Below are 26955 nucleotides of genomic sequence, written 5' to 3' on the forward strand. Positions count from 1 at the left end.
TCAACCCTGTTTGAAGCATGATATGAAGGCGACGTACTGAGTAACAGTCATCGGAGGGGGAAAAATGAAGAGGTTGACATGATCCTATGACATCTATGTGCTTTTCTCGGCTTCTTTCTGTTTTTCCTTGTCCTCTTCTTCTTCTTGCTTCCTCTTTTCTTCGGCCGCAAGTTGGTCAGGTCTCCTCACGGCAATAGCCTTTGGCTTATAGTCACTGAAGTTGGTCTTCAGTATGTTCTCCACAAGCCAACAACCAACGTAATCCAAGATCATGGTCAGTGTGAGCCTGACCCTGAATCCAGGTTCAAATGGAACCAGTCTGAGTTTAGTGTTGAGCTCTGGGATAAATTCGGTCGCGCAAGACAGCGCTACACCCGAGGTTAACACGAGTCCCCAGTACATAGCGCGATTTTCACGAATGGACTCTCTGAATGGCCGGCCCTGATAGTTGATTGAGAATGTGGAAATTTGCTGGATAAGCTGCAGCAAGTAGATGGCACTGTTAAGAAGTGACGGCTCGAATTCGCCCTCCAGATCAATCTTTTCCTTGCGTCTAATTTTGCTCGGTTAGAATGAAGTTTACCTATACATGTAGGGGTAAAAACTGCGCTGGGGAACTTACGGTTCGATGGAGTATACGTATTGTGAAATGTAAATCAGAGTAACAATGTGGATCGCGAACTGGCCCAGAATTGATCCCATGATATATATGTTGAAAATATTTGGTTGGGGTCGTTCCTTCGATAGTCCTTCAACTGCCTATTGTAGTGTCAGCGGGGATATCATATCAGAAAGAAAATGGGGTAAGGTTTCTGAGGCATACTTTTGCGCGAGATATGGAGAAGAAGCACACGCTCATCAACATTCCACTGATAGTGACTTGTCCATCTCCGAATTTAATGCCATCAAGGTAAATGACACTCAAGCTGTAGGCACTGATTAGACAGTTTAGTGCAAGAATTTTATACATCTGAATTGTGGCAACTAGAGTGCAACGTCCTTGTCGAATAATATTCGGGATAGCAATGACATTTGCCAATTTACTCGTGAAAGGAGCAGCAACGGACGCATCGCCGAGTTTCAAAGTCGGCGGTTCGTCCTCATCCATCCCTTCCATCATGGAGGCGCTTAACTTATCAGCCAGGGACGAAGCAGCAAGAGATGCTTGCTTTTGCTTTCGTTGCTGAGGAGTTAAGTTGGTGTCATCAGGCTGTTGTAACGCTTGGGCTCCAGGAGATGTAATAGTTGGTACCCCATTGACATCTGAAGGTGCTGTTCCAGCTGCGATCTTCTTTTGGGCTTCACGCAACATGGCCGTCTCATAATGAGGGTTGTTCGCACCAGGTGGATACAGATGGGCGATATGAACTGGGACGGGCGGAGCCGGTTGATTGAATCTTTGCATCAGCTGCACTTGCTTTTCATAAATCTCCTTCATTTTTGTATTTCTGAAGTGCTCGGAGATTTTATTGAGGTCTTCTTGCGTTCCATTTAGTAGGGCGACACCAATATGAGCCTGTTTCAAGGCTCCGACATCGTTGGTACCGTCACCACACATCAAGGTAGTGTATCCAGCTTCGTTCATAGCGAGAAGTATCTCCTCTTTTTGTTTGGGGGACACTCGGGAGTATACCCAAGTATATCGAATTAAGTCGAGGAGACCTGGTTGGTCTCTGAACTTTTCCAGGGCATATCCAGTAACGCATAGATCTTTCTCGGCTAGGATAGATGGATCGATTGGTTTAGAGGGGTCAACATCAACGCTGAATTTATCATCCACACTTCGCCATACGACCTTTGTGCCACTGGTATCATGTTCAGGGGCATCAAGAATGAGAACTTCGCGGTCAATAATTTCCACTTTCTTCGCTACATGAACGGCAGTCAGAGGATTGTCTCCGGTGATCATGACAACTCGATGGCTACTCTCGTTGAGCATTCGCACGGCTTTGATAGCGTCGTCTTTTAACGGACATTGTAATATTAGGAACCCAGCGAAATGCAATCCCGACTCAACCTCTTCACGCTTCAGGTTGTTAATGCGACTTTGTCCAATTTCGGTGTCGGAAAGGAATTTGTATGCCAATGCAAGGACCCTTGCACCATTGCGGGTAAAATGCTTGAACGTTTCTTCGTAATATGGAGGAGTGGACACAAGCATGGTGCTTATGGTTTCAGGGGCTCCCTTGACACCAACGAAGGTAGCTTTGGACCGCTTGGATAAACGTTTGTCGAGTATGTTCACAATAGCTACAGTGCTTTGGCGCTTCAATGCTGAAGAAAACTGGAATCTTCGTTTAATGTTAACTGATTCAAGTAGATTGTCGCCTGTTCTTCCAGCGGAACCGGCTTTGCTTGTCAATGTATCATTCTGGCCAAGGGTCCATCCCAGAGATGTCAAAGTCGCTTTTTCCATTGGGTCACCAACGATCTCGCCTTCGTCAAGCTTTACTAGTGCGTGCGCAGTAGCAAGAACGAGGGTCGTGTTGTCATGTACATCAGTAACTTTGGCGACTGTCGTGTGTGCCCCATATTTGTCTGTGGGTACCCCTGTTTGGCCAAGAGTCAGGCCCGCAATGCCATCAACCACTAGATCTTCTCCTGTGAGAGTCCCGGTCTTATCGAAGCAAGCAATATCAACGCGTCCAGCATATGGAATTCTGAATGGTTCAGTACAGAAGATTGCAAATCTGCTGAGAGCCGCGAGACTGGTATTGACGGCAAGGCTTAGTTCCATTGGAAGCTCTGGGGGTACGACACTGGTGATAATCAAAACACAATCGAGAAGAAGTTTGGATCGTTTTCGATCTTGAGCAACGCCTTCAACCCAAACATACCAAGAGGCTGCAATGGCAAAGATCAAGAGGAAGAGGATGAACATGAATGCTTCCACATTGTTAGCAGAAACAGGTTCCGTGGAATATATCATTGTTCGAACAAGGCTCCCCTGGCTGGTTTCGAAGCCAGTACGGATAACGATTCCAAGGGCACCATTGTCAGGTGCGGCAGATGCCCCATTTAAGGGCTGATAGCCACTGTCTTGCCCAGCTTGCGCATTCGGATGGGTGATTTGCAGGACCTTAGTGCCTCCGTATAGGAACGAGTTCTTATCTAAGCCATCTGGTTCAATCCGGTCATTGGCTGGTCGTAACTGGATGGAATCCTTAAGTAGAGGGGTACTCTCTCCAGAAAGCATGGCTTCGTTAACAATAGCGCTTCCCCATACAAGTAATATATCGCATGGAACCCCACTATCATCTTTAGTCCGATTGATTGACACCAGATCTCCTGGAAGGAGTTTTTCGCTGCTCACTTCCACCCATTTATTATCTCTGAAAACCCAGACATCATAAGGCTTGATGCTCATGCCTCGGAATTCCGTGAGAGTTCTCTGTCGTTGCCATACCACAGTACTCTCAAATACCACCAACATAACTAAGGTAAACAGCGAATAGTACCAGTACTCATCCAGAAGCCAGAGGCCCACACAGAATACTTGGAAGACAAAAAATGGAGCAACCGCATGTTCCTTGAAGAGCTCTACAAAGGTGGGCACCGGAATGTCGAAGGTGTTGTCTCCATAATGCTGTTGAACATCATCAACCTTGGCAAGCGAAGTAAGACCGCGGGATTCCTGGAAGTATCCCAACGTTGGCTTTGGCTCAGTATCAAGAACATACTGTAAGGGGGTAAAACAACCCTTCTCCAGATTGTATCGGAAGCGTCTCTTTTGGAACAAGAATGAGACAACCTCGGTTCCTCCAATATTGTCCTTTACAAGCTTGCAAATCTCCGCAGATCCTGCGTTTGCAGCCGGGATGACTTTGATAAGCTCTGCCTCGTTAACGGATTTGGCAGGTATGGTAGTGAAGAGCGCGTCAATGTTGATGTTCCACTTCGTCATTAACCATAGCAGAGCTTGTAGGGTCGCAATAGATCCAGTCCATAAAGCGGCCCACTCGGGGCCCTGAATGTATGCCTCATATCGTTCTGGAGAAAGGTAGAAGGCAAGAAAAACCGGCCATAATATCGTAAATGGCCAAACGTAGATGCGGAATTGGACCGGCAAGGGGTTCCGGAGAGCCGCAGATTGAATCTGCGGGTTATCTATAAGTTTAGACCTGTGAAACCAGACAGTTAGTTAGGCAACATGCTGCTTTCTTTCCCCGGGGGTTGGAACTCACATATGTGTGGACTCGAGCTGACATGTGTCTCTGCGGAACCAGTAAATTACATTAAAATGTCTATTAATGGCCGGGGGGACAGCAGATAAAGAAAATTCAAGAGAGATCGTTTATATCGTCCACATCAGTATCATAAGGGCGCCGGATGTTAAGCGTATGGAGGTGGTTCGCGAGGCTGAAGATGGTAGAAATAGCAGCAGCTCCTTTTCAATGACAAAAACGCAACTTGGACTTTTCGTGGCTTCATCATTGATTACATAATGAGGCTGGTGAGTTGAAATAAAGTTAGGTTTTCGGATTATCAGGAGCCAATAGGAAAAGCGAAAACCGCTTATCTCAGCATCCCGAGTCAAACGGGCCCATAATTCTGATTACATAAGTCGAAACAATGGGGCAAAGACGATTTTGACTTTTTGGGAACGAAGGGCGAAGCAGCATCATAAGTGCCTGCTCACCGTCAAGCCGTTCGATACAGCCGCACCAGCATGCGTGAGGGCAAGCTGTTGCTCTCTACAACCCTCCGCAGACCATGCCTAACCGATCTATAGGCGGGGGCAGAGTTTTAGGTAGTGGACGGTCGATAAATCCTGCTCCGCCAAAACCACTGCCCAAAACTAGCTCATCGAATGCGATATCGCCGTCTGCTAGCAGTGTCTCTTTGGCTTCCCAGACCTCTAACTCGCAGGTATCGTCTGATACACAGGATCTATCCTCGAGGGTCTTTCTAAAAAATGGAGATTCGTCCATAGCCAAGGCTTCCCGCAGCACTGGGGCGCTGGTTTGCCCTATCTGCAACGAAGGGATGGTAAGATATCTTGTGTCTCCTTTTATGTCTTTTGGATTGCCTGGGTACTGATACTCTCATAGGTGACACTCTTACAGCTGAATAGGTAATTACGCATGACTTATCTGTTACTCCGACACGTGAAACTCACTCCTTCATCCCAGACATCTCGACGACGAACATCGGAATCTCGAAGATGAGCAGCAAGTGGAAGTGAAGGACTGGTTCCAGACACAGGTCGAAAAGGCCAAACGATTTCAACCACTTGCTGTACTCAACCAGAAGCTGAAAGGCCTGGAAGTCTTTGAATCTAACCAAAACACTCAACTTTTACCACCGTCAACACGACCCACCGCTGAAAGCTCGGTTTCCGAGGCCGCTAAACCTATCGACCCTGATGACCTGATAACGAAGTCTCACTGGCAGCAACGGTCACTTAATGATGTTTGCCTGGATCCCATGTGTGAGAAAAGGCTTACCGCAACAAATGGCTGTATCAACTGCAGAAAATGTGGCCGTCTATTCTGCGAGGATCACACCATGTATCAGATGAAGCTTTCGAGGTCTGCTCAACACGAACCAGTACGGGGGTTTTGGTGCCGCGTCTGTGAAACCTGCTACAAGTCGCGAGAGGGTTATAATGATTTTACCGGTAAACATTACACTACCGCCTGGTTTACACTTTCCCAGTGCTAAAATCTGTTTAGGAGCGGAACGTGACCACACGGATACGTTTAAGGCCCTTAGAAAACCTACAGTTGACAAAGCCTTCCTAGAAATCTCCCGGCTGGAAAAGAGATTGACACGTCTAACTCAACTACTTGCCGGGCTACCTCTAGAGCAAGTGCAGTCTAAAAGATGGGCCATTGGTTGGCAAACAGACCAGAGGAAAGCACTCGAACAGTCTGTCGTCAGTTGGCAAGATGATGTGGAAGTTTCCAACTGCCCTTTTTGTCAGCAGGAGTTCTCTGCGTACATATTCCGAAGACATCATTGCAGAACATGCGGTAGGGTTGTTTGTGGCGATCCGGCAACTGAATGTTCTTCTTTAATAAGCCTTGATGTGGCCAAATGTATGTTTGACTATATTGTTTGCTCTTGTTTGGTGCATACTAACCACAAAAGCCCAACCTCGACTATCAGAAAAGCCGGCTCCAGATAAAATTAACCTCGACGTGCGATTATGCAAAGATTGCAAAACCACCATATTTAGTAAACGAGATTTCATGGAAGATATCGCCAAAGAGCCACCGGATGTCCGCGCTTATAAAAACCTTGTCCAGTTCGAACGAGGGATTAGGCTGTTATTGCCGAGATTTCACAAGATTCTAGCAGCTCTTCAGTTCGTTTCCCCTCAACTCGACAATTCCCGTGGCTGTTTTCTAACTATATATACAACTAGAGACCCCGATAACCCTCCAGAGCCGGCTCAACTAACTGAGGCGTCTAAAGTCCGTAAAAGGCTAATTGACTCTTTTGCTCAATACGATGTAGCCGCAAGGCGCATTCGTGACCACCCAACAGAATCGCCAACACAAGCAAAACTTCAACAAGCAATATACCATCAAGCCACAAGCTTCCTCCACTTGCATATGCTTCCACTCAAAACTCTTCCCAAAATCCTGAAACATGCCACTCCGCACGGCAGGAATTTCAGTTTTGATTCGTCATCCTCAGATGGCAGGCGCATGAACGGGGGCAATGCCCAGCCCCGTTCCCTTGCGTCCATTAAATACGGCAATCCAGACCAGGGTGGCAGCACCACTAGCCTAGCTAGTAATAACAGCAGTGCACTCTCAGCGCTTGAAGCGGAAGAGAAAGAACTCCGTGATCGGCTCATTGTTCTTGAAGAACAGAGGTTTTTCGTCTCGGAAATGATTGCCGACGCCAACAAACGGCGTAAATTCGACGAGGCAAGCAGCCTTGCTCAAAACGTTGCGGATTTGAATAAAGAAATAGATCATGTCAATGGCATGATCAGCCAGTTAGACTTTGAAGGGCTATTCACTGGCGATTCAGGCCAGTGATGATTGCATCGTTGCATTCCTTTTCAGCTATATCCTTGCAAGTTATCTTTTCCAACATTCAGCTCAGTGACTGACCACTGGTATTGCAATTTCTTGTTCTTCCTTGAAGCGTTCCTCATTTTCAAGAGTGGGTGGCTGGCGTTCGCTTTTGTTTCTCTCATTTCTCCCGAGAGTAATATTAATGACCCTGATGATTCAAATCTTACCCAAGTTCCTGGCAATATTATTTATCTACTATCTACATATCTGCATGCACATCCAATTTCAGATTTGCTAGTTACTATTAGCTAGAGCGTTATTGTTCATAATAGCAAGTACCTTCATTATAATTCGCCAAATTTACGGCTCCTGTAGATTTCAAGTGGCCCAACTTTCTATCGGGAACCTTCTGGATGAGCGATACTATATCGGGGATAATAATAACATAGATTAGACAAATTTACAAAAAGATTAGCAGACTCGTATACGACGCATAAACTAGGATAATTAAACGATAGGAAAAAGACGTGAAAAGTGTGAATAAACAGCAACCTCGTTTACGCGTTCCCGTTCGTCTCCTGGCTGGCCTGACCTTCTTCATTTGCCGGTGCAGTAGAAATGCCCTGCCTTTCCATCAAGGTATTAACCAACTGAGTGAGTTGTCTGACCTGTTCCTTTAGCTCTCTAACTTCCAAGACACATTGGTCGACCTCAACATTAGGCTTAGTTTTGGTAACAACCTTATCCCAGGCACCAGTGTCAGGATGGTCGTCAATTCTCTTGAAGTCAAACCCTGCGGATTCAGCGGCATTTTCCCATTCTTCTTGGGTGTCGTCGTCTTCTTCGCCTAGACGACGGTTGAGTCTGATCCGTTGAGCATTGGCTGATTCAAGCAATGCGGTAACTAAGAGGAGAGGAGAGTATATGATGCCCATGACGTAGTTGTTGAGTTTGTCATAGCGGTCAGAAGGCATCCACCATTCGAAAGGAATGATAAGACAGACGATTTCGATCAAGTTCAGTGCTGGATGGTTGGTTAGTTAGGTGAAAGGCTAGGAAAGGAACCCGGAGTTGTGAGGAAGGCTACATACGGGCAATAAAGACATTCTCATCGGGAGCTCGGACATATTGGAGGGTTCGATGGGCAAAGAGGCCCATGTATTCATTAATTGCGTTACCAGTAATGTCCTCATAGGCACTGTTATACAGAGCAATCAAGATATTGAGCAGAACTTTATAAAAAGGTTAGCAGGATAAGTATAAGTTAGGGAAGGAAATGATAGTACTCACCAACCATCACCACGAAAGTGAATAGGTAGTAAAGCAGGATACCGAAAGGTGGAGCAAAGGCCTGGAACGCATCGAATGAAGGGTTCTGCAAGACTGTATTGGCCATTCCCTGAAGAAGCACAACAGCAGTCATGTTACTGTCAGGGTCTGCCTGATCCATTCCAACAAATCCTTGCAAGAAACCAATGATGACAACGGCCAAGAGGGCGAAAAAGATCAAGCTCTCCTTCATCATGACCTTCAGTACCACGAGCATTGCACCGAAGAAACGGTAGGTATCAAGGTAGAGGAGCAGTCTACCCCAGAACATCGGAGCCGAAAAGGCAAGGAAGTTGTAGCTCAGCTGGTTGTAGTAGTTACGGGTTTCGTTGTCGACATCCTTTGAATGAGTCAAGGCCACTATCCGGAGGACGAAGGAGACCAGGAGCAGACAGTAAAGGGTTGAATTGAAGGCGTTCCAGAATCCAAAGTAGAAACGGCCGACTTTCCAGAACTTGGTGACCTCGTCGAGGATGAAGCCTAGAGTCATGCCATAGAGAATGCATTCTGCCACGTCTAGGTCACCAGTCGGATTGACGGTGTTAATCACAATGGTGAAGAGGACAAGGTAGAGGATGGAGAAGAAGACCTGGACGGCATTCTGGTAGACTGATGCCCTGAGTCTGTCTGGGTTGAAATGGGACCAGTAGGAAGGATTGTTCCTCTCCCTGTACTCGATGAAGTTGGTGGGATCCTGGTCGTCCTGGCACAACCAGCCCTGCCACAGGTACTTGATGCACTTCTGGTATCCAGCCGACCCGATCACAGTCAATGCATGGAGATCGACTGCACGCTCAATAACGTTTGCAGGCGAAGTCGGCTCTCCATCTCGCAGAATCGAGTACCGCTTGAGGAGCACCTCGAGCATGAGGTAGTCCTGGTCGTCCTCTGACTCAATCCTACCAAAATTGTTAGATATATATATTTCCATCTACGGCAGTGAAAATCGGAGGGGCCAGCAGCATACTTACACTCGTTTGGCAAGGATCTCGCAAGCAACAGCGCGCAGGTCGTGGAGATCAGAGTCCCAGAGCTCGACCAGTGCCTGGATCTTGAACCATCGCACGCAGACAAGCAGACAGAAGACGACACAGGCGCGGTACTGCTCTCCACCAGCCTCTTTGGCAGTCTGGATAACCTCCTTGGTGATGACAGTGCTGTTGGCCTTTGTAATGAGACTCTCCTCCAGCTCGCAGCAGACGACCTGCTCGACTAGATGCTTAAGCCGCAGAGCTACCTTTGTCACCTCCTTCGCTGGCAGAGCGGGCGTGATGACCTGGTCGCGAGTACGAGGAAGTACTATATCATCGATCAGAAGGTGTTAGCGACTGTGCTCCAGGCCTCAATTGACTGCCCGTCTGCTCTGGCGAGAAGTGACATACATCGGCGGGTTTCTTGCAGGTACTGGTGCCGGCCTCGACGAGGCTCGCCGCTGAACAACCGCCCCCATTGAACCATCTTGAGAGTCCGGCTAGAGAACAGGGAGCAGACACTCTAGCAAACGAGAGATGAAGAGGGAGTCAAGGGTTTAAATGGAGGATGGCTGGTCGTTTAAATAGGCAGATCTTCCCTCCCTCTCGCTCTCGCTCTCACTCTAACCCCCGGCTTGCTTGGTGTTTTGGCCCGCGAGGGGGGCTGGTCCATGTTTTAGTTAGAAATAAGTGACTTGGCTACCTAGCTAGCTAGCTCGATGCGCCAGTGACGTCGCCACCGTACACCGGAGATGACAATAATAATGGAGAAGAAGGCGATGGCGCATGGAGAGCGCTGCCGTTAGGTTGCAGTGGTGCTGGCAAAGGGCAATACGATTGGCGTGAGGGAGGTCTCTACGGGGTCGGCCGGCCAAGGGCTGCCTTCGTGCTCTCTCACCCGAGCTATCAAAAGACAAAGACCAGCCATCAGCTCGTGGCGGAGGAGGAGTCTTCATGGTGAATGTTGAAGTAGGTTGTTCATTTCATGCTCGTTTGCTTTCTTAACATGCTCTGGTTGGAAGCCAGGCAGCGCATTCATGCTTCGCCCAAATTGTTGCTTTTTATATCCCACGGTCCATATTCTAAAGCGGCAGACTGGTAATCCAGACATAGGAAAAAGAAAAGAGAAGAAGGGCATGGGAGAAGAAGAAAAGAAGTTGGCAAGACGGGTTGGAAAACTGTACAACTTTTTTTTTTTTTACTTCGACAACGCCCTCGTCACTCTCGCTGAAACTCTCGTCTCCGCTGACTTCTTGGTTCTCGCGCTCCCTCTTCTCCATGAGAGCTTGTAGGTCGGCATCATCTTGCTCTGTGACAGCCTTGGGCGCCATCTGGATGACGCAGGAACCTCCGCTGGACTTTATCTTCTCCTGTACCTTCTCAATCGCCTCCTCTAGCAGCTTGACGCCCTGAGTCTTGTCTAGGCAGTGGTTCGTCAGGACGTATAGCGGGGGCGCCACGAGCTTGACCTTTACTTGTGGGCTGACAGCCTCAGCAGCACGGAGGGCGTCCTTCACGGCGTCAATGCCATCGTATCCAAAGCAAGTCACTTCGATATCAGCACGGACTTTGGTTGGTGGAGGGGTAAGTCTCTTGTTGATGTGGGAGATGAGTTCGTCCTTGACCACGGCGCTTGGGAAGGTAACGTCGTCCCATACGGCAGGGTTACTATACATTCCGTAGTGTTAGAGCAACGAGGCCTGCAAATTCTCGAGTACGGCCACGGCCATGTTAGGGAGAAGAGTGTTGTCTTACGTGATAGACAGCTTGAAGGCATCGTTGGCATGTCCGTATTTCTTATTCAGGGGCCATCCGATTTGCTGGTAAAGCTCTTCGATCGGGGTCTTTGTCTTCTCGGCAACGTGACGCATAATCGAGTGTACCGACTTGCTCTTGTTGTATCGTTCCTCACACTTTCCGACATCCTCAGGTGACACTCGACGTTTTGAAAGATCGATATAACCTGGAGGGCAAGCACATTTCCCCTATCAGCACGAAGTATCAAAACTGGTATAACCCATCGCACGCAACCCACCTTTCTCCTTGTCTACTCGCAGAACGACGACGACCTCGTTACGTCCGACTCGGATAAGCTTTTGTATACTTCTGATACGTCGTCTCGACAGCTCGGAGAGTAGGATCATGCCATCGATGTTGTCGTACTCGAGCAGCTTGACATATGCACCCATCTCCGCAATCTAATCAGTGATAAGCCACTATTAGCATCATCTTCAACTTCGTGCCTCCCACTCCGCCAGCACCAAGAACGTGGGGTATCAAGGTTTTTATTCACCTGCTTGACGGTGACCATGACAAAGCTATCAATCTCCGGAAACTTCTCCTCGTAGAAGCGACAGTTGGTGAGCGACATGTTGGCGAGGGGGCGCTGGTGCGCAGGTCGAACTTGTGCGTCAGAGAGAGAGAGAGGGCTTAGAAAAAGGTGATTGTGAGCTCAAGTTACGATTGGCCTGGCGTTGACGGTCCTCGCGGCGGAAGGAAAAGCTGAAGAAACGGGCCCGTCGGTGAAGATTTGCTTATTCCCGAGTGAAGGCAGGGCGTCAAAGGAGATTTGATCAGTCCGTTCGGCGGCGGCGTGTCGTCTGCTTGTCTTCGTCCAGCGTCTTCGATCCTTGCAAATCGCAAATTCGTTTTCCGTTTGTTTGGCGGATAGTGGGACAGTCACGTGGTTAGATTATATAAGCACAGCTTTTGGCAGGTCCGCGCGTGTTTTAAGGAGAAAAGTCGACTGACTTCTATGTAACTCTATAGTTTCTGCTACGGAGTATTCTTCTGCGTGATTGCAAAGGCAGTTACTTGGGTACATCTGGGTTGGTGAAAGTAAAAAAAATACAAGATCTACCCGGTTTGATCATAACCTTCGCACGAGCTAGTGGGGTGGCTATAGTTCTCTACCAGCACAGGTGAACACATATGCCAATGCTACCGGTGCTCCGTATTATAGTTGGATCAAAAGCCATCCATCCATCTTCATACTCGACTTGCTCCCGTGTGTAATATCAGGCTGCGCCAGTTTGAACTCACAGATTCAGCCTCACCGTCGCCGCTGGCCTAAACGGGGACTTTTCCATAGCCGCTTTAACGGCCGCCGCGAGGTTCGCTTAAAGAAGCGACGCAGCCTTAGTCAGCGGCCCGCCGACCAGTAAGAATTTGAGGAAATTGAGCGACTCCCGGATTGCAGACGCCGCTCAACAGCTCGCGCAGCGACAAAAGGACGAGGACTTGGCTGCATCCCAGCAACTAGAGGGTGGAGATGGACGTTGATGGCGCTCGCTGGTGTCTGTTGTATGCGCTTGCACTTATATAAGAGGAACAGCAAAGGTTGAGACAAGGATGTTCGCTTGTTCGCCAGCCCTGCCCAGCCAGTTAACGCCCGCGCCTGGCCAACGCCCGAACTAGATTCCTGGGTATATATCACCCTAGCCTTGCCCCGTCCATATAAGCTGGAAGGATAGCAAAATAGAAAAAAAAAAAAAAAGATAAACCACTGCAACCGCAGGCCGTCGCGATGAATAACCCGCCTGAGAACAGTGATGTCAGTGCCAGTTCCAGGCTTCTTGACTCCCATGCTTCGAGCCAGCAGCCTGGTGATGCTCGCAGTCGCACCCATGGCACTTTCACCCCGGCATCTACTCAGAGCTATGGGGAGAGCAGCCAGATCTCTGAAGCAGGATACCTCCAAGGCAGAGATGGCATTTCTTCCGCTCCTAGCGGCGGGAAATCCGTCACAAAACAACTAGCAGAGGCTCATGGCCTGAAAAACCAAAGGGCTATGTATGGTCTCCCTTATACCAGTAATGGAATGCAGACTACCCCCAACAGCAGAATCTAGATGATGATATTGAACAAGGAGCTAACGTATCAATTTGCCATATAGGTACCTCGCATACTATGTGCCGTTCTTTAACTGGATAACGCAGTATCGCTGGTCTTACCTCCGCGGTGACTTCATCTCGGCCTTGACGGTCTGCTCTGTCTACGTTCCCATGTGCCTCTCGCTGGCATCCAATGTTGCCCATATACCCGCTATCAATGGCCTATACTCGTTTATTTTCCACCCGTTCATATACTCCATCTTCGGTAGCAGCCCGCTCTTGATCGTGGGACCCGAGGCAGCCGGTTCTCTCATGGTAGGCGCCGTCGTTCGAAGTACAGTCGAGGACGGGAAGGGCATCGACGACGATCCTCGTGGTAATGCTGCGATCTCTGGAATTGTGGTGGGCATGGCTGGTGCCATGACCCTAATTGGAGGAATCACACGCCTGGGATTTGTGGATAATGTCCTCAGTCGTCCGTTCCTCAGGGGGTTTATCAGTGCTATCGGCTTCATGATCATGGTTGACCAACTCGTGCCTGAGATGGGGCTGAGTGACAGAGCCAGAGAGGTCCTGCTTGGTACATACGGCAGCTCCGCGGAGAAGTTGATGTTCTTGATCCAGAATGTACATTACAGCCATGGTCTTACATGTGCTGTTTCATTCAGCACCATTGCCATCATCATGGTCTTCAGGTTAGTTATTCTTGAATGGTTATTTATACATACGAATAATCACTAACTTGTTGCCAGGATACTGAAGAAGCACCTGCAGCCGCGGTATCCGGGAGTTGTCTTTTTCCCGGACCAGTTCATAGTTGTCGTTCTGTCTGCGGTCTTGACCTGGGCACTAGAGTGGGATAAAAAGGGGCTTGTTATTCTTGGAAACATCAAGGGCACCAGCAACTTGTTCAGGTTTGAGTGGCCGTTCCAGACAGACAAGCTAGAGCATATACGCAATGCCATGAGCACCTCCTTTATCATCTCTCTTCTGGGGTTTTTCGAGTCCTCCGTTGCCGCAAAGGGCATCAGATCTGCAAGTAAGGGTGGGATCGAAGGCATGACCTACAGTCCAAATCGTGAACTCGTCGCATTGGGTGTCGCCAACATGGTTGGCGGGTGCTTCCTTGGTCTTCCCGCATTTGGTGGATATGGTCGAAGCAAGCTGAGTGCCTTGACCGGTGCTAAAACACCCATGGCCGGAATATTCGTTGCCCTGATTACTTTAGCATCCGTGATATGGCTGCTTCCATACTTTTATTATCTCCCGGTATGTAATTTATGTTCACCTTGCCTATTCGACGGTGTGCTAACCTCCTAGGTAGATGGCGGTTCTTTCTGCCTTGATTTCGGTTGTTTCCTTCTCACTTATAGAAGAATGCCCTGAGGACATCCGCTTTTTTATTAGAATCCGCGGTTGGTCAGAGCTCGTTCTGATGCTACTCATCTTCTTTTCTACCTTCTTTTATTCCCTATACCTTGGTATCGCCCTTGGGTTGGGTCTCTCTCTCCTCCAAATAGTCCGCCACGCCACGAAGCCACGTATTCAAATCTTGGGCAAAGTACACGGGACCAGAGACCGTTTTGAGAACGCTGAAGTTCATCCTGAGTGTGTCGAATACGTTGCGGGCTCGTTAATCGTGAAAATCCCCGAACCACTTACCTTTGCCAATACCGGCGATCTAAAGAACAGACTACGCCGGCTGGAGTTCTACGGCACGAACGCGGCACACCCTGCTCTGCCTCGTGTTAGACCCCCAGAGCACAACAAGAACATCATCTTTGATATTCACGGCGTAACGAGCATCGACGGGTCAGGCGTGCAGGTGCTCAGTGAAATAGTTGAAGAATACGTCTCTCATGGCGTGCGGGTATATTTCTGCCGCATCCCGCTTCCTGGGAGTGAAGTGTTCCAAATGATGGAGAAGAGTGGCATAATTGATACGTGTGGCGGCATATCCCATTTCGTGTCTACTGTCGAAAACGCCCTCCAGCTGGCGGAGACAGAGTATATTAACTACGAGTGATGGTTGTTACATGTTTTGATGGGTTCGTCTATAAAAGAGAGTCATAGTTTATGTATACCCCGTTATTAGCGTTGACTATATATAGCTTGTTTGTCTTGACTTGATCCTTTTCTACAGATATTTTTAGAGAATATACCCTATCCTCCACAATGTCATTGACAGTAAAGTTCATTTCGAGAGTATTTGTACATCGACTAAGGCCAACGATCAATATCCTTCCACTGTCCCGTGGCCCTTGCAATTAAAAGACGCAATAACTCTTCATTTGCTTTCCATACCAACCGCTTCTCCCGTTCATCAACATCAATACCATCGCCTTCTTCCTCGTCGGAGTCATCCAGGAGGATGGTGCGTCCCGGATTAGCTAGAAATTTGATTCGGCCCTCCGAACCAAGCACGAACGCGCCGCAGGAGACCTTCGTTAACTTGATATTTTGGCCTTTGGAGTCTCCTGTTGGTGAGTTCTCTCGTCCCGTAAAATCTCTTAGATCCAACTTCATAGCAAGATTATGATCGAAGTATTCCGACAAAGCTTTTAAGAACGGGGCTGAAGGGCCATCCCTCTCGATGCTCTTCTTATTACTTTCAACTTCAAGGCTTCCAAGGCCATGATCATAGAAAGCGCCGAGTGAATCTCGTGGAATATGTATATCCAGTGACTTAAGATCTGTAGAAATCGGCGGTGGAAATGAGAGAGTCAGTTGCACTTCCTTCATGATTGACTCAATAAACGCGCGTGATTCCACTTTTGATGCCGCTGTCTGGTGCGCCGCGTGTTTCTTCGTTCGACTAGCAGTCCGGTTCAGCGTAGCCAGATATCTCTCAAAAGCGCTGCATAAGAAGCTTGACGGGAGTCGTAGAACAGAAATTCGAGTATCAAAGGTCTCGGATAAAAAGGAAAGTAGAGATTGTCTCAGCGCGTTGGGCATTCGAGTCACTAGCAGCGGTAGAAATGTGGTGCCCTCTGGCCTCTCATCTCCCTCATGGCGATACCCATCCGGACCGGCCAGAAGGGCAGCCTTATAAGTTGCATTATCATATTGTAGGTTGATGAGAATTCCAGCGGATTGATCCGGAGTAAGCGTCAAGGAAGTCTCCTGATCTGGATCTTCCAGTATAGAATGCTCTTCATTCCAGTAACTCCAGGTCGGGATATTCGCCCACTTGCATTCCTTGAGCGCACCGGCTCTGGCAAGGATATCATCGAGCCCACCTATACTGGGAGACAGTGTTGAAGTCTGCACGATTCCGCCTAGCACATTTCCCGTGAGAGTATCGCGAAGCCGATTCGCGTAGGCGCGGATACAATCTGGCGCCTCCAGGAGCGAGCTTTTGCTGTCCTGGCCATGATACAGAGGCGAAAGCCGATGCAAGGTCCAAGATGTTGAGAATAGTTCTGTCCCTGACTGAGCCATTTATCTTTTCACTATAAAACGATTGGATATTTCTATCTGCTGAAAATTGTGAGGCATCAGATTGGTTGTTGTTGAGAAATTGGCTTCACCGTGGTCAATGTCAACTAGTTAGTTATCTAGTTACAAAGTTCAGGCTTCTTGGTCAGATGCTAGTTTGGCAGTAGTTAACTGAATATAATTCTTGTGACAATCAATTTGAGTGCAAAGAAGACTTGTTGGCCCTGATATTCTGGTATTCGTACATCTATACTATCTACGAAGTTTTCCTATTCTTTCTTTTTTTTTTTTTTTTTTTTTTTTTTTTGTCATTTTCAGCCAGCGATAGTTAACTAGCTATCCTTGAAAATTCATCCAGTGTCCATGAATTGTCAACCTCACTCAATGGCATTATCATGATAGTCGCTTTCACTGCTGTCATCCGTAAATATTTCCCTTTTCCCAGTCGATTCTCGTCTTTGATCTTCAATATCTTCTGATTCATAGTCGCTCGCTCCAGGACTTTCGACATTCCCACCATCGGATCTGCCATCAGTAGCTTTGAGCTTTGGAACATTCACTCGAATATCCCGGCCTGAAGAGAAAAAAGGACTCCTTTCGTTTAGTATTTTGCCCTGGCAAATATACCCCATTGGCGTGTTGCTAAAATCCTGGCCCTTTCGCCTTAGAGCTAGCCACTCCTGGAGGAAAGACAATGGTTTGGGAGTAAATGTAGGATTATTGGTGTGGATGACACTCTCTCCACCCATGTCCTGGGTTGGTTCCTTGGATTCCACTTCGCTCTCCTCATGGCTTGGAGCAGTTTCGACTGGTGAGCTTGTAAGTCCAAGATAGTGGCAGATAGATTCGTATTCAGAATAATCAAAGTATACCCGACCAGCTAAAATCCCAAGCTCAACGGTAAGCCAGAGGGGTGCTTTCCAATTTTCAGGCAATGGTGGCATGGAGTAAAAGTCCAAATTGCTAAAGTGTAGCATTCCACGGGTTACAGGAGCAGCGTAGGTCAATAGTCGAGTGTGAAGGTGTTTTGCGTTTTGGTGAAGTGGAATCAGCAGCTCTGCTTCTTCAGGAATGACGACAAGGGCAGCTTCTGTGGTGGGATTCCATAATATCCAATTCACTTGACGCTGGAAAGAAAGTTAACAGCTACATCTAACCGGATCAAGGCATATTCCCCTTTGAAGTTGCATCCGAGGCTACTTACTATGTAGTTATCGTTGTACTCGCCAACAGGTAACCGTACGGTTTTGAAGAATTCCTTGGAAAGAAACAATTTTGACGAAGTAGCACATGAGTTTATACCATGTTTCTGACCGATTCCGGTATTTCTCAAAGCAATGAACGCTTGCTGGTACGCTGAGGAATAGCTTGTCAGCGTCCCCGTACGACAGAATAATTCAATATCTTCGTGAATGCCGGGGAAGTTTAGTGCCTTAAAACGCGGGGCTTTTTGAACTTCTCGAATGGCTTCAACTTCATATGCAACCTCTCGTTCTTGTTCTACTTCCTGTAGAGCGGAGCTGTGAACAGCGTCTCCAAAATCCTGAAATCCTTTCTTCCGGTGCTCAAGGTCCTTGACATGTGTTGCAATGTGAGGGGCATAGGCAGCGACGGTAGCCTTTGACTTCACTTTTGCAATTGGCCTGAAAAGCTCTTGCAAGGTTTGCATTTCCTCCTGCTGGAGAGCTTTGCAATATTGCTGCCGTTGGGCCTGGTCGGTCAAATACTTAGGGGTATCCACAGCGGCTTGCCTCCGACGGCAGAAGTCCATCCCCTGTGAGAAGTATAAGGGCTGGATTTGCTCAATTCCAATGCAGGTTTGAACCAAAAGCCAGTAGATAACGTCAGCAGCGGTTACAGGAGCAGAGGATGGAAGTTTCCGAGAATCGAGTATGCTATGATGAACCTCAGGGGGGGCAAAAAATGTAATCGACTGTGTAGTACCGAGCTGTCTTAGCCTCATGGCAGCTACGTATAGTTAGATCACCTCTCTTTCTTATGCAGAGAACTTGAGTGAAGCTTACCTTGTACTGTGTGGTCTTTCGTTTGCCCTAGTCCCAGTGTAAGGGCCCCAACTGCATCTGCTGGGATCTTTAGGTCTGTTCCTCGAGTATGGGCCTCGTCAAGATACACAAGGCAATCCGCCAGGTTCTCTGCATAAGGTGAAGCTAGAAGAGGAACCCGATAGCCGTTGCGATATATGATATAAGGCTTGTTCTCAGGGTCGAAATACATCGCTGCCGGGGCGCTATGGTCCACTTTTAACCACACTTTTGCTAGGCTCAGATTATCCATCTCCAGTATTTGGGCACCTGCATCTATCAATATGCGTATTTCCATACGCTTCAAAAGAGCTAGAAGCCCCTCTTCTGTCAAACGCTTCCCCTCAGAATCTTTAGCAACAACGTAGTTGCGGGCCCGAAGAACAAAAGTTAGGACTTCAGCATTTGTGTGTACTAGGGAACTAAGGTCCTGTTGTTTGATTGTCAATGGAAGAATTGTACGGTTGTCATTCGTTCCACTAAACCCTGTTGTCATTGTTCCAAGATTTGCGTGAGGTGATGACAATGGAATATCCCATCCTGAAGCCTGCAGTTTCACTTTGAATTGCTTCGCATGTTTTGGAAATACGAACTGGTTCAGGAAATAGTTGATGAGGGGCATTTGGTAGCGGAGGTGGCTCCAAAGTTGATAGACTTGGGATTCATCCTCGGTGTTTATCGAGTTCCAATCTTGAAGGATTTTAGGGAGCTTCTCCGAATTGGTAATCCATTGTTCATATATGGTGGACGGGTCGCTGGATTTCATTAGATCATCAAGGCATTGCCTCACTTGCGAAAGCTCCAAACCACCAAGATAGAATGCTAAACAGGTAAAGAGTATAGCGACATCAGGGTGTCCCCATTCAGCTTGTTCAGATGGAACACCCTTTGCAATGAATGGGACTGCGATAGGATCTCTCAAGGGATGAAGGCCGTACTGGACATTCCAGCGCTTCTTGAGGGTCAGTAGTAATATGCGATGAACCAGAAGCCCACGCAACAGATAGATATTTTGTCTTGCAGCTGAGTTATCAGGGAATAAAGACGATACTCGCTTAACAGTCTTAGGGGATATCGACACTTCTGAAATGAAGGCTTTGATGTCCATAATTTCGGAACGACAACAGCCTTGGACAGGGATTACAGAAGTTCGACCGTCGATGATGTCCCTAACTACATGGGATATCAAAGCTTCCTCTGCATCTTTGCGTAGGAAGTAAACGATTGGGAAGCCGCCTTTAGGGCGTTGAATCACCTCGATACTTCCAGGGTATCTTTGCCAAAGTCCCCAAATGTGGCCCGAGACGAGTTCCAACAGTTTCTCTGCAGTTTGCCATCTATGAGGGTGGCCATCAACTGTGCTCTGCGTGCCGCTAGGATAAATGAGTTGTGTCCGAGGAGCAAGTGTGAAATCACATTCATCCAAAACATCGCGGCAAACTGTCTGCATCCAACCATGAATTTTGATCATTCTCCTTGCTTCAGGTAACTTGTTGTCAACCAATCTCTGGAGACCACTCAGCTGAAAGGACATCATGTGCTCCGGGAGAGCCACGATAATACCGGCGGATGACATGATATCTTTGTGAAGTTTGAGATAACTGTTGATCATATCTGTACTTGTTGGTGTTCTGCGGGAGAATGGTATATGTCGTATTTCCCGACCTACCAACCCCCCGAGTTTCCCCTGAAGTACCTGTGAAGTTTGAAGCAGTAATGCCTTAGGTACAACTACCCGTAGGAGTTTCGTGGTATCCGATAGAACAGCAGCTACCATAGGGATAATACAAGAAGTTTTGCCTAGATTCCAAAATATCAGTGAATAACCCAATAACCTGCCATACTATCAACTTTCGCTACAAGAGAATTATCCCTCAAGAATTAAGGGCCGAAGCTGTTCTATCCCAACACGGGAGTTCTTACCTTGACCCATGTTCATCTGTAAAACAGCATTTGCCTGTGAAGATGGAGAAATTGTTGCATGTGCAACCTCAACTTGGTTGGGCCGGATACAAATATCTGCATCAATTTGTAATAGCAGCCAATCTGGATGAAGCGAAGGATCCCAGTTGGAATGAGGCATACAATTTTTTTCCTCTTCAAGTACCCTATCCTGTCTTCGCAAGTATGCACCCTTAATTCTAATAAAGCGTTGTCTGTGAATAATTTCGACCGCTAGTGCGATAAGATTCTCTTTCATTCCAGCTCCAAATTCTCCTTTGAAGGTGGAACGAAGATGTTCAAGGAGGGTAACCATTGTCATGCAAGGCCATAGGCCTGCAGGATGTAGCCAGCGGAAGCGCGAATCATCTTTATTGAGGACCGATCTGAGGTGTTCGACATGGGATTCAACCTTTTGTGTCGCTGACCCAATGTTTGTATAAATTGTGGATTCATCAAACTCTTTGTCAGCTGGGATATCATTGACGATTTTTATACTTCTCAATGCCTCAAGGCTGGTCATCAGGTCATGCCCATATTGATGTCTAACCAATGAGGGAGAATCTTTGATTTTACCAATTATTTCTTCCAGTTCGAGAATTTGTGTAAAGCCTGAGCTTTGTGATAGAAGACTTGGTGGATTGTCGGAACCGGTAAAAACACGTCTAATACCCTCCTCCTGGGAGGCCTTGTAGGTAGTAATAGTGTTTTTTGTGTGGTGGGATTCATGGGTATAAAGCGTGCAAGCTTTGCGTAGCAGATTACTCGCAAGTGTGGGGATATCCTGTCCTCTAAACCCAGTGGGAAATATTTCTGTGCTCACGGATTTTATGCATCAGTCGAATTGCTCAAACTTTCCAAAGTTACCAGAAACCAAAGTGGCTTGAACTTTGGCAAGATAGTTAGAAAGTTCTGAATTCTGGAATAGCCGAGACCAATCAGGGAGAATGACCTTTAAGGCTAAGTGGACATTTAACAGCGGAAAATCGGGCATTCCCTGGATTTTTGGCTCAAGGCAAGGCCATTGAGCAAAGATATACTCTGAAAACGCGATTGCATTAGCCTCAACTCGTTTCTCGTGCTCTCTTTCAGCAGCTTCAAATCTCTTTCTAGTCTTGATGTTAAGCGGTAGAACTCCCCGTTCATCCCCAGTGTATGGAACACAGCAATTATTAATCAGTCTTCTCAGGTATACCACACTAGGTTGTTGATTATAACGAAAATGTTTATAATGAACCCAATTTGGTGGTGTCAGGGACTTTAGGCTTGGAATAGTGGCGAAAAGCAGCAAAGTACGTATGATTTCCATGTCGGCGGAGTTGGAAAACGACATAAGAGCCATCGTCATCATGAGATGGTATTTATTTTTCTCCTCCGAATCACGGCAGAAATTGACGAGGGAGCCCCATGACACGTCAAACTGTATGTCGAGTATATCGCTGAGGAGCACCTTATCGAAAACTGTACTATAACCTCCAATTGTAGGCCAGGATTCCATCCGTCGGATTAAATCAGCATGAGACCCTGTGTTTGTTGACCAGTTTTTCACCAAACTACTTATTTCGAATACGTTAGAACGACGTCGGACTGCCTGGAATCGATCTCTCGGGTTGTAAACTTCATCCTTCACAATTGGTAGATCGTCAAAGCCGGCGTTCGGCCGCTGGTAGATATTTCTCCTCCTATATGCCCGAATCATCAAAAAATCATCACTGGCAGGCCGAACTGCCGGTTGATCGATCTCTTTGTTACCGAATTGCCTAAGCGTCCTTTCTGTTTCCAAAATCTTCTCAACCAGAGATGAAAATATTTCGTGTTGAATCCATGGTGTTAGATTCTCATTCCATATTGTGTGCTGAACAGTCTTGGAACCAGGAGGATAATAAATCCTGGTTGGGGCCAGAAGTGCAACGGTTTGAAGAGTCCCAAGTGGGCCGGGATTCAACGTAGTCCACGGCTGGCTGTAACTTGACTTCAGACAGTGAACCGCCTCTTCTGTTCCAGTACGCCCTGTCAGCTCATCCGGTAAAACAAAAGAGGTATATGCATGAAACTGAGCTTTGGCGTATAAAGTCCATGGTTCGACCGGGCAATCTAGTCTTCCAAGGGATGTATTTATGAAGAACCGGCCATAAGTTCCAAGGTTTTCAGCAAAGACACTAACATGGATCCCATTTCTCGTACATTGCAGTGGGCCCATGGGAACGATGATGCTGCGCTGTTCGTTATCAATCACGTCGCGTAGCACAAGCTTGCTTTTCAACCCATACCATGTGCCTGCATCTTGATTCATGTCGATTAACGCGTTTAGCTGCTTGCATCTAAGTTGCCCGCTTTTAGTAACGATAAAGTCGAGTTCCAAGCGGCGTAACTCCACGGATGAGTTTTTCGATGCAGGCTGATATATGGTGATGTATCCGGGGTGCTCAAATCCATCAAACACGTTGGCAATAAGACGGAATAACTGACTATGGGGATCAATCAAAGTAACTGTGCGGCGACGAGCTTTTCGATTGTAGAAGTCGACTTCCCAGTAACTATCCTTACCATACCATATATCAGGTTTCCGCCTGATTTTGATAGTCCCAGACTTTAGATCAAGCCAGTGAATGCAATTTTCAACCAAGGAGCCAGGGAGGTCAAAGTTTCTCCTGTCCCCGAATATTTCATAGGGGAGGAATTCGTAAATCGTGCGCCTACTCTCAGCTCGAACAAAGGGCTTACCATCACGGAAACCAATATGGATTCTTTGCTTCTTAACTTCAAACGGAAGGACGTATGACATTCCATGGAGCGACGAAGGGTAGACCTGAAGCCTTTGGTTTCCAAACAGACGATCGAGGACCATGGCGTTTCTGTAATTTGCGGGGAGCGTTGCTAATGGTTCGCCGTCGACAAGTAAATGTCCTTCAAGAAAATGAAAATGCACAACTTGTCTTTTTGTCTGATTTGTCGGGTTTATCACAAGTTGGGCCCATTCGTCGCCGCTTAGAAGCTGAAGGCTGGACATTTGCCCTAGCAAAAGTGTGTTTTGTGCCCAAATATCTGTTAATACAGCACCTAGACTTCCAGGGTGATTTTTCAAAGATTGTAATAGTATTGGACGCATCCTGTATACCATTTTCAAATCTCGAACAAGCGCACGCCACTGAAAATGAGATAGCGATTTCAAATCAGGGGGAATGTTGTCTTGAAGTGAGATAGAAGCCTCTATAAAGCATCGTATATCACTTTCAGCCATGTTTCCCGTGTATCTAGGAGTATTCTCAGGGTAGACCGCAAACGTCCTCCTCAGTAACAAGGCAACAGTGAAAGCAAAGTCGGAATAGTTTTCAATCATGTCTGGCTCACAAGCGGCACAAATTTCCTTACGCAACAGCCGGATCCATTTCAAAAGGGTCTCTTGAATCTTTTTCAGTAAGGAGATGGCCTTGTCAATGGTTCTCAGTGGGGATAAGGCGCATAGCCGGAGTATCAACGTAATCAACATCTCCATGCAATCAGTCTCACGCCAGTTCATTGCGATCCCAGTTAATCTTTCTTCGAGTAATTTGATTAGTCGGTTACAGAAAGTCTCATCACGGAAGATCTTGTGTACCACTCGAAAAACATCATTCGTATCTCTCGGTCCTGCCTGTATTGCAAGTTGACAAATCAACGTGCAAGGGCCTTTAGTGCTGAAGTTCAAGTTTGAGGAACCAAGTTCAATAAGGATTGTAGGCCAACGTCTGACCACGCCAGAGAAAAGAGACTTGTACGCCATGAATTCGTGGGCATTCAGTCCCGGTGGACAGGAAGACTGACTGGCTAAAATTTCATAGGACGAGGAGCCAGACAAACTACCTGGAGGTGCTATGGACGAGAACGGTGAGTTCGTCAAGTTGGGCATCTGAAGATGGTGGGAAACACTTGAAACATGGCTTTGCCTGTTAGGAAAGATGTTATGGGTGGTATCATAATATCTAACCCTTAGATTATTGTCGAAGCATATGTCTTCCAGCCTGACTGGGAAGTAAACTCCTCTGTAGTGGGTAGATAGCAAAGATTTTGTGGTCGATGCAAGCACAATTCCCTCTGAGCTTCCAGTAAAAAACTTACTGAGCTCCCGATACTCTGATATCAACAACCTTGGATACGCTGGGGGTTGTTCGTGAGGGCACGCAACGATACCAAATAGCAGCCAGGTTGCGTTACGATAGGACTTGAATGCCTCTGGACATTGTAGCTCAAACACCACCGCCCTAGCATGGACTGGATTTTCTGGAAGTGGGTGTTCATGGATTTGGATAGTCATGCGGTTGGCACGATGTTGGTTTTCGCACTTTTCACAATTTTTGTCATGGTCTACCCCTCCATGCCGATTGGTAATATAAGTGCAGGAAGATAGTGTAATTTTCTTCTGCAAAGCCTCGAATATCTCACTTTTTTGTTGCCACTCCTGTACTTTTCTGTCATAATTCTTCTGCGCTTGCGATTCAATTTTTGAGCGGAGGTTTTGAAGCCTCAAGGAATCTTCTGATAAATCGAAATATCTTTCGGCAAAACACCCTTCGGTTGGATCATCGAAAATTGTCCTTCGGGACAGGCTCCGCGTACATCGGGTCTCTATGTACTCCTGCACAGTGTTCAGACGAATTGAATCTTTAAGACTTGATAGCTGCAGCACATCAAGAAGGCTCGACGAAATCCCAGGGTGATAATCGAGTAGTAAAGGGTAAATTTTAGTAGCGCATTTATCAAGTTCCACCCATAGTACCATCATGTGTAGTATCATGATGCTCTTCTGCTCAGGATTGCCGTTATACGCCGGTTCAGCCTCGTTATAATAGTTCCAGATCATGACTGCCAGCTCAATGCAGGTTTCTTCTGCGGAGCTGTGCGGAAACTTTAAGGCTTCATTAGAGACCCTCTCTCGCTGTGAAAGGGAGTTATAAGTGTTGGCAAACTTTTTGAAAGCGTTCGAACGTTTAGGAATGAAGTCTTTTGCCGATGGGTTATTTGCAGTCCGTGAACGATCTATTCTGTATTGTGACAACACATTCTCAATCTCTTTCTCGCTATTTGTTAGAGAAAGATATTGCGAATTTTCATCTGCATGGAGCGGAAACCGTGGAATCTTGCGTCGAATGCTTCTTTTGAATGTATTCCAGATATCAGCAACATGGTTTCTAGCGTTGCTGATAGAGGTCTGGAAAAAAAGTTCAAATCTGTCAAATAATCGATTATATGTTACTCTGTCGTTATGGAGCGCTTTCTCCCGATGGACCTCCAGCTTTGCCAAACGTCTTGCTAGCTTGGCGGTAAGCAGTGAAATTAGGTCTGGCGAGAGTGAGTCGGTTCCAGAACCTAGAATAGCCGAGAACATGAGACAAAGAAGGAACTTATAGTATGCTCGTCCTTTCGTGGCACCAAGCTGCAAATGGAGATGTCGCTCAATTCCCACCCTGAGAACAAGCCAAAATGGTAGTCTTCTCCATGGTTTGCCACCTCCCGGAGCCCAAGAAACTTCATCACGGACACGTTTCCTTAATAGTGGAGGGAATATTCGAGAGCCATTTGCTTCCAGCAGAGTCATGAGCATTTGCGTGATTAAAGCAGGATCTGTGGTATCACGATTCTCGAATGCGACTGAGCCACCTTTCAAAACACCTGCAGCGAATCTCTTTATTGATTCCGTGCTCGCACTCTCTAGGAAATTGGACAACGACTCCTGGAATGATGGTTGGGTAAACACGGTATTGGGAATAACAATAGTTTCGCCCGGGAAATCCCATTGGAGTGGGCCTTCTGCAGAGAGTACTTTTTCAGACACCGGCGACACCTCAAAAGATTCAAAGATGACTGTCTCCTCGCCATCTCTATAATAGAAGAATCAGATATAAACAGTCTGAACAACCACCAATTGGAGGAGGGAGGTGAAAGCTTACCGTTCATTCTTCCATATAAGTAGTCCAGCATTTTGCTCTTTCACGTGAAGAATTATAGGAGTATTTGGCTGGATTTTTTGGAACTGATGTAGGAGCGAGGATTTATCCAATTTTCCATACAGGTTAGTGGCCTTGCAAATCTCGAGAACATTGAAGATAGAACGTCCAACGGCATTTATCTCTGCATCAGAATCTGCTTTGAGGGTAATAGACGCGGCCTGAAGAAATGCTAGAAGCTCGCACCGGACATCATCCTCGCAAACTTCCTCCTTTCCTGGCAGGCGAGGCGGGAGCACTATATGATTAACCACGTACTCAAGCTTAGAGCAGGTGGAAGGGGGGTAATGCTGCTTCATGACCACCAAAATTGCATGGTAGACATTAAGAATATTGAACGATGCTTGAGTTGGGCTAAGCAGCTCGCGTCGTTCGCGAGAATATTTTGTTTGGATTTTTATATGGGAGGGAAGAAAGTGTAGGAAAGAAATCAAAACATACCG

At 47.0% G+C, this 26955-nt stretch overlaps 7 protein-coding genes across 7 annotated transcripts; 2 read left to right on the forward strand and 5 right to left on the reverse strand.

Moving 5' to 3' along the window:
• Window positions 1-93: 93 nt before the first annotated feature.
• On the reverse strand, window positions 94-3904 carry TRV_03708 (uncharacterized protein; the record flags this gene model as incomplete). The annotated part of the gene is made up of 3 exons (XM_003022138.1): window positions 94-553; window positions 623-759; window positions 824-3904. 3 exons carry the CDS (start codon window positions 3902-3904, stop codon window positions 94-96), a joined length of 3678 nt encoding a protein of 1225 aa, XP_003022184.1.
• An 809-nt stretch (window positions 3905-4713) lies between these two features.
• TRV_03709 (uncharacterized protein) lies at window positions 4714-6995 on the forward strand (the record flags this gene model as incomplete). The annotated part of the gene is made up of 4 exons (XM_003022139.1): window positions 4714-4989; window positions 5173-5531; window positions 5716-6041; window positions 6160-6995. The coding sequence occupies 4 exons, from the start codon at window positions 4714-4716 to the stop codon at window positions 6993-6995; spliced, it is 1797 nt and encodes a 598-aa protein (XP_003022185.1).
• A 536-nt stretch (window positions 6996-7531) lies between these two features.
• Window positions 7532-9761, reverse strand: TRV_03710 (uncharacterized protein; the record flags this gene model as incomplete). Its single annotated transcript, XM_003022140.1, has 5 exons — window positions 7532-7998; window positions 8066-8206; window positions 8265-9202; window positions 9275-9602; window positions 9686-9761. 5 exons carry the CDS (start codon window positions 9759-9761, stop codon window positions 7532-7534), a joined length of 1950 nt encoding a protein of 649 aa, XP_003022186.1.
• A 595-nt stretch (window positions 9762-10356) lies between these two features.
• Window positions 10357-11645, reverse strand: TRV_03711 (uncharacterized protein; the record flags this gene model as incomplete). Its single annotated transcript, XM_003022141.1, has 4 exons — window positions 10357-10942; window positions 11030-11237; window positions 11310-11472; window positions 11568-11645. 4 exons carry the CDS (start codon window positions 11643-11645, stop codon window positions 10357-10359), a joined length of 1035 nt encoding a protein of 344 aa, XP_003022187.1.
• Window positions 11646-12800: 1155 nt separating this feature from the next.
• On the forward strand, window positions 12801-15133 carry TRV_03712 (uncharacterized protein; the record flags this gene model as incomplete). The annotated part of the gene is made up of 4 exons (XM_003022142.1): window positions 12801-13066; window positions 13170-13802; window positions 13860-14376; window positions 14432-15133. The coding sequence occupies 4 exons, from the start codon at window positions 12801-12803 to the stop codon at window positions 15131-15133; spliced, it is 2118 nt and encodes a 705-aa protein (XP_003022188.1).
• A 194-nt stretch (window positions 15134-15327) lies between these two features.
• Window positions 15328-16548, reverse strand: TRV_03713 (uncharacterized protein; the record flags this gene model as incomplete). The annotated part of the gene is made up of 1 exon (XM_003022143.1): window positions 15328-16548. The coding sequence occupies one exon, from the start codon at window positions 16546-16548 to the stop codon at window positions 15328-15330; it is 1221 nt and encodes a 406-aa protein (XP_003022189.1).
• Window positions 16549-16922: 374 nt separating this feature from the next.
• TRV_03714 (uncharacterized protein) lies at window positions 16923-26811 on the reverse strand (the record flags this gene model as incomplete). Its single annotated transcript, XM_003022144.1, has 6 exons — window positions 16923-17672; window positions 17750-18513; window positions 18570-20387; window positions 20511-21341; window positions 21396-26386; window positions 26456-26811. 6 exons carry the CDS (start codon window positions 26809-26811, stop codon window positions 16923-16925), a joined length of 9510 nt encoding a protein of 3169 aa, XP_003022190.1.
• Between the last annotated feature and the right edge of the window lie 144 nt (window positions 26812-26955).

The sequence above is a fragment of the Trichophyton verrucosum genome, assembly GCF_000151505.1.
Source record: "Trichophyton verrucosum HKI 0517 chromosome Unknown contig00301_1.f1.exp, whole genome shotgun sequence".
In the NCBI taxonomy this organism is placed as follows: Eukaryota; Fungi; Ascomycota; class Eurotiomycetes; order Onygenales; family Arthrodermataceae; genus Trichophyton; species Trichophyton verrucosum.